The sequence below is a fragment of the Octopus bimaculoides genome, chromosome 1 (assembly GCF_001194135.2).
Source record: "Octopus bimaculoides isolate UCB-OBI-ISO-001 chromosome 1, ASM119413v2, whole genome shotgun sequence".
Lineage (NCBI taxonomy): Eukaryota > Metazoa > Mollusca > Cephalopoda > Octopoda > Octopodidae > Octopus > Octopus bimaculoides.
In genome coordinates this window covers 79,125,861-79,129,433 of record NC_068981.1, presented here as the reverse complement: position 1 = coordinate 79,129,433, position 3,573 = coordinate 79,125,861, and the positions used below count along the sequence as shown (strand labels likewise).

Sequence of the window (3,573 nt, the reverse complement as noted above, 5' to 3'; positions counted from 1 at the left end):
GGGGAGAGAAGGGGAGAGAGAGTGATTGAAGTATTATTGGCAGAAACACAAACACCATATGTTTGTATGTTTGTATGCATGCATGCATCCAGGTATGTATGTATGCATGCATTCATGTATGTATATATGTATGTATGTATGTATGTATGCATGCATGCATGCATGTATGTATGTATATATGTATGTATGTATGTATGTATGTATGTATGTATGTATGTGTATGTGTGTGTATGCATTTGTGTGTGTGTGTGCGCTCGTGCGCAACTGTTTCGGTGTGTATAGGTTTATGTTTACAACCAAAGAACAGAATGCTCAATACATAGGGTACAGTTTACGCTTTATAAGTTGTATCATAGGTTACAGATAGGATCATATGTTTTTCCTTTATTTTATTACTTGTCCTTGAAGCTTATGATATAACGAAAATAATTTGTCAATATAGGAAGCAAATCCGGGGAAAAATTGTTGGAAATTTTCTGGTTTGATATTTTGTTAATTTCAATTTCAATTTTCTGAAGTTTTTCTATTCAGATAAGAATATATTACGGTGAACCCTCGTTGAACCGTACTAATAAAAGAAAATATTTTCTGTTTTATCCAATTGTCTGAGTTAACTGACAGCAGGGCTTTTACTGTATGCATACAAAGGGCGGCGAGCTGGCAAAATCGTTAGCACGCCGGGCGAAATGCTTAGCGGTATTTCGTCTGTTTTTATGTTCTGATTTCAAATTTCTCTGAGGTCGACTTCGCCTTTCATCCTTTCGGGGTCAATAAATTAAGTACCAGTTGCGTCTGGGGTTGATCTAATCGACTGCCACCCTTCCCAAAAATTTCGGGCTTTGTGCCAAGAGTAGAAAAGAATCGTTAGTACGCCGGGTGAAATACTTAGCAGTATTTTGTCTGTCTTCAAATTTTGCCGAGATCGACTTTGCCTTTCATCCTTTCGGGGCCGATAAATTAAGTACAAGTAAAACACTGGGGTCGATATAATTGACTGGTCCCCTCTCCAAAAATTTCAGGCCTTGTACCTTCAGTAGAAAGGATTATTGTACACGTATTAGGAATATAGAAACAATGACGCTATATCAATATCTCTATATCAATGATGATACAGAGACAATAACACTGCTTGAGTTTGATATGCAAAATACATATACATATATACATGTAACTAGAGAGAAAGCAAAGATTAAAGTTTTTCAGACGATAAATATTCAAGCATTGATATATAGATATTCATATATTAACAGAGCAAACTTATACATATATACATACATACATACATACATACATACATACTTACACACACACACGCGCACACTGTCTGTGTGTGTTTAAGAAAAAACATATTTACTAACAGAAAATACTGTTAAAATAAATGATCATTTACATGCCTTTTTTAAATCACTCTGTCGCCTTAACGAAGTTCCTTACACACGTGCATACAAACACAGACAAACACAAACACACACATTGCATGAGCGATATACCTTTATGGAGGGTGAGAGTGTGAGAGATAGAGAGTGAGAGATAGAGAGAGAGAGAGAGAGAGAGAGAGAGAGAGAGAGACAAAGAAAGAGAGAGAGAGAGAGAGTGAGAAATAGGGAGAGAGAGTGAGAGAGAGAGGACGAGATCTTTTCTGTTGCTGTCGCAGATTTTTAAATCTTAGAATTAAGTGAAAAATTTCAAATTCGGTACATTGATGTTCTTTTCCCCGCTGAATCCGAATTTGTGATTCATTTACTCAAGAATTTTTTTTAGAAAAATGTTACAGGATTTATGCGTAGTAGTTGTCATAAAATGAAAGTAAACATTAGAATGTGAGGTTTTAACCTTACAGTGGTGCGGTGGGGTATCTCGTACCCCAGGTGATGTTTGTATATGTGTATTTTACATCTGGCAGCAGTGATAGTGCTAGCCATCCATGCAATTTCTTAGCATACTCCACTGAGTTAATGCACAACTCCACTCAGTTACTTGCTGAGTGATGAGAAGTGTACACATGTGCTATTTGTGTCTGGGTTGTGCATACCCCGCCATACCATTCACTGTACTATTTAGTGACAGGTACATTTTTGTTTCCTGTTCTTTATTATTGGTTATTTTACTTATTCTTATATCTGAAAAGTCGATTATTTCTCGCATAAAATTATATATTATTGTCAACTGACCAGCATTTTTTTTTAGATGGTTCTGAATGCCATAAAAGTGAGAAATCTTCTTTCCTTTCAGATTCACAATGGACTACGAAAGACAAATGGAAAAATCGAGAGAGATGCTTGAGAAAGAATTAGACATAGAAAAATAGGGATCACTTCTTGATGAAGAACCAGATGAAGAAGAATCTGAAGAGGAAGAAACAACAGAAGGAAAAGAAATGACAGATGGCATGTTGCAGATTTCACCTTTCGAAGAAATAGATGAAGTTAATGATGAAGATGAATAGCAGGCTACCAGGAACACAGAAAAACAGTTTATAGGCAAAAATAATAAAACTCTCTGGAAAGAAGTTCCCCCATGTCTTCCACTGTGTGCACGTGCACACAGCATATACCAGGACACACCAGGACCAAAAGGAGCAGCAAAACATGTGTGTGCTGCAAAGTACTGCTGGTCTTTGTTTCTCACACAAGAACTTCTGAATGAATTAGTAGCTCGCATTAATATATCTACATTGACAGTAAACTAAGAAAATATAAAGTTAAGTCAAAAGAGAGACATACTAAGGAAAGGGAGATGAAAGCTGCTGTAATAGGACTGCTTTATCTGTTAGGAGTTTTTAGAACTAATCGAATGAATATGGAAGATGTTTGGGCAACCGATAGAACAGAAATTGAAAATTTTCTGGCACCTATATCTTTGCAGTGATCTCCTTTCCTGCTGAGATCTATAAGATTTTATGACATCCGCACCCAAGCTGAAGGGAGGCTAGAAGATAAGTTTGCACCTTTTAGAAAGTTATTTGAGAAATTTGTTGATAATCGTATCTCCAGTTATATTGTCTCAGAGCATGCGACAGTAGATGAAATGTTGACTGCCTTTAGTGGGAACTGTCCATTCATGGTCTAGATGCTAAGTAAACCAGCAAAATATGGCATAAAAATATTTATTTTGGCAGATGCTAAAGCTTTCTATGTGTCACATATGGAGGTCTACTTGGGGAAACAACCAGAAGGCCCTTCTATAGTAGATAATTCAGGAGTAGCAGTGGCAAAACGGTTGGTGTCTCATATAAATGGGTCTGGAAGAAATGTAACAATAGAAAATTGGCTTACAAGTTACGGACTTGGAGTTGATCTCTTGAAAAATTATAGATTAACATTAGTTGGCACTCTGATAAAGAACAGGGTAGAACTTCCTCCTCAGTTTGTTGCCACAAGAAGCAGAACTGAATACACAAGCCTGTTTGGTTTCCAGAAGGATGTTACACTGACCTTATATGTTCCCAAGAAAGGTAAAAATGTTGTCCTACTGAGCACAATGCATCATGATGGTGCAATTGATGAAAGTTCAAAAGAAAAAAAAGAAAACCAGAGATTATTGCCTTCTACAACAGTACTAAAGGAGGGGTAG

The 3,573-nt window shown here is 36.7% G+C and overlaps 1 protein-coding gene across 1 annotated transcript; it reads left to right on the top strand.

Moving 5' to 3' along the window:
- Nucleotides 1-3,069: 3,069 nt before the first annotated feature.
- On the top strand, nt 3,070-3,573 carry LOC106874912 (uncharacterized). The gene has a single exon (XM_014922830.1). It carries the CDS (start codon nt 3,070-3,072, stop codon nt 3,571-3,573), a length of 504 nt encoding a protein of 167 aa, XP_014778316.1.

Coding starts and splice junctions, on each gene's coding strand:
- LOC106874912 (XM_014922830.1), top strand. CDS start 3,070: ATGCTAAGTAAACCAGCAAAATATGGCATAAAAATATTTATTTTGGCA.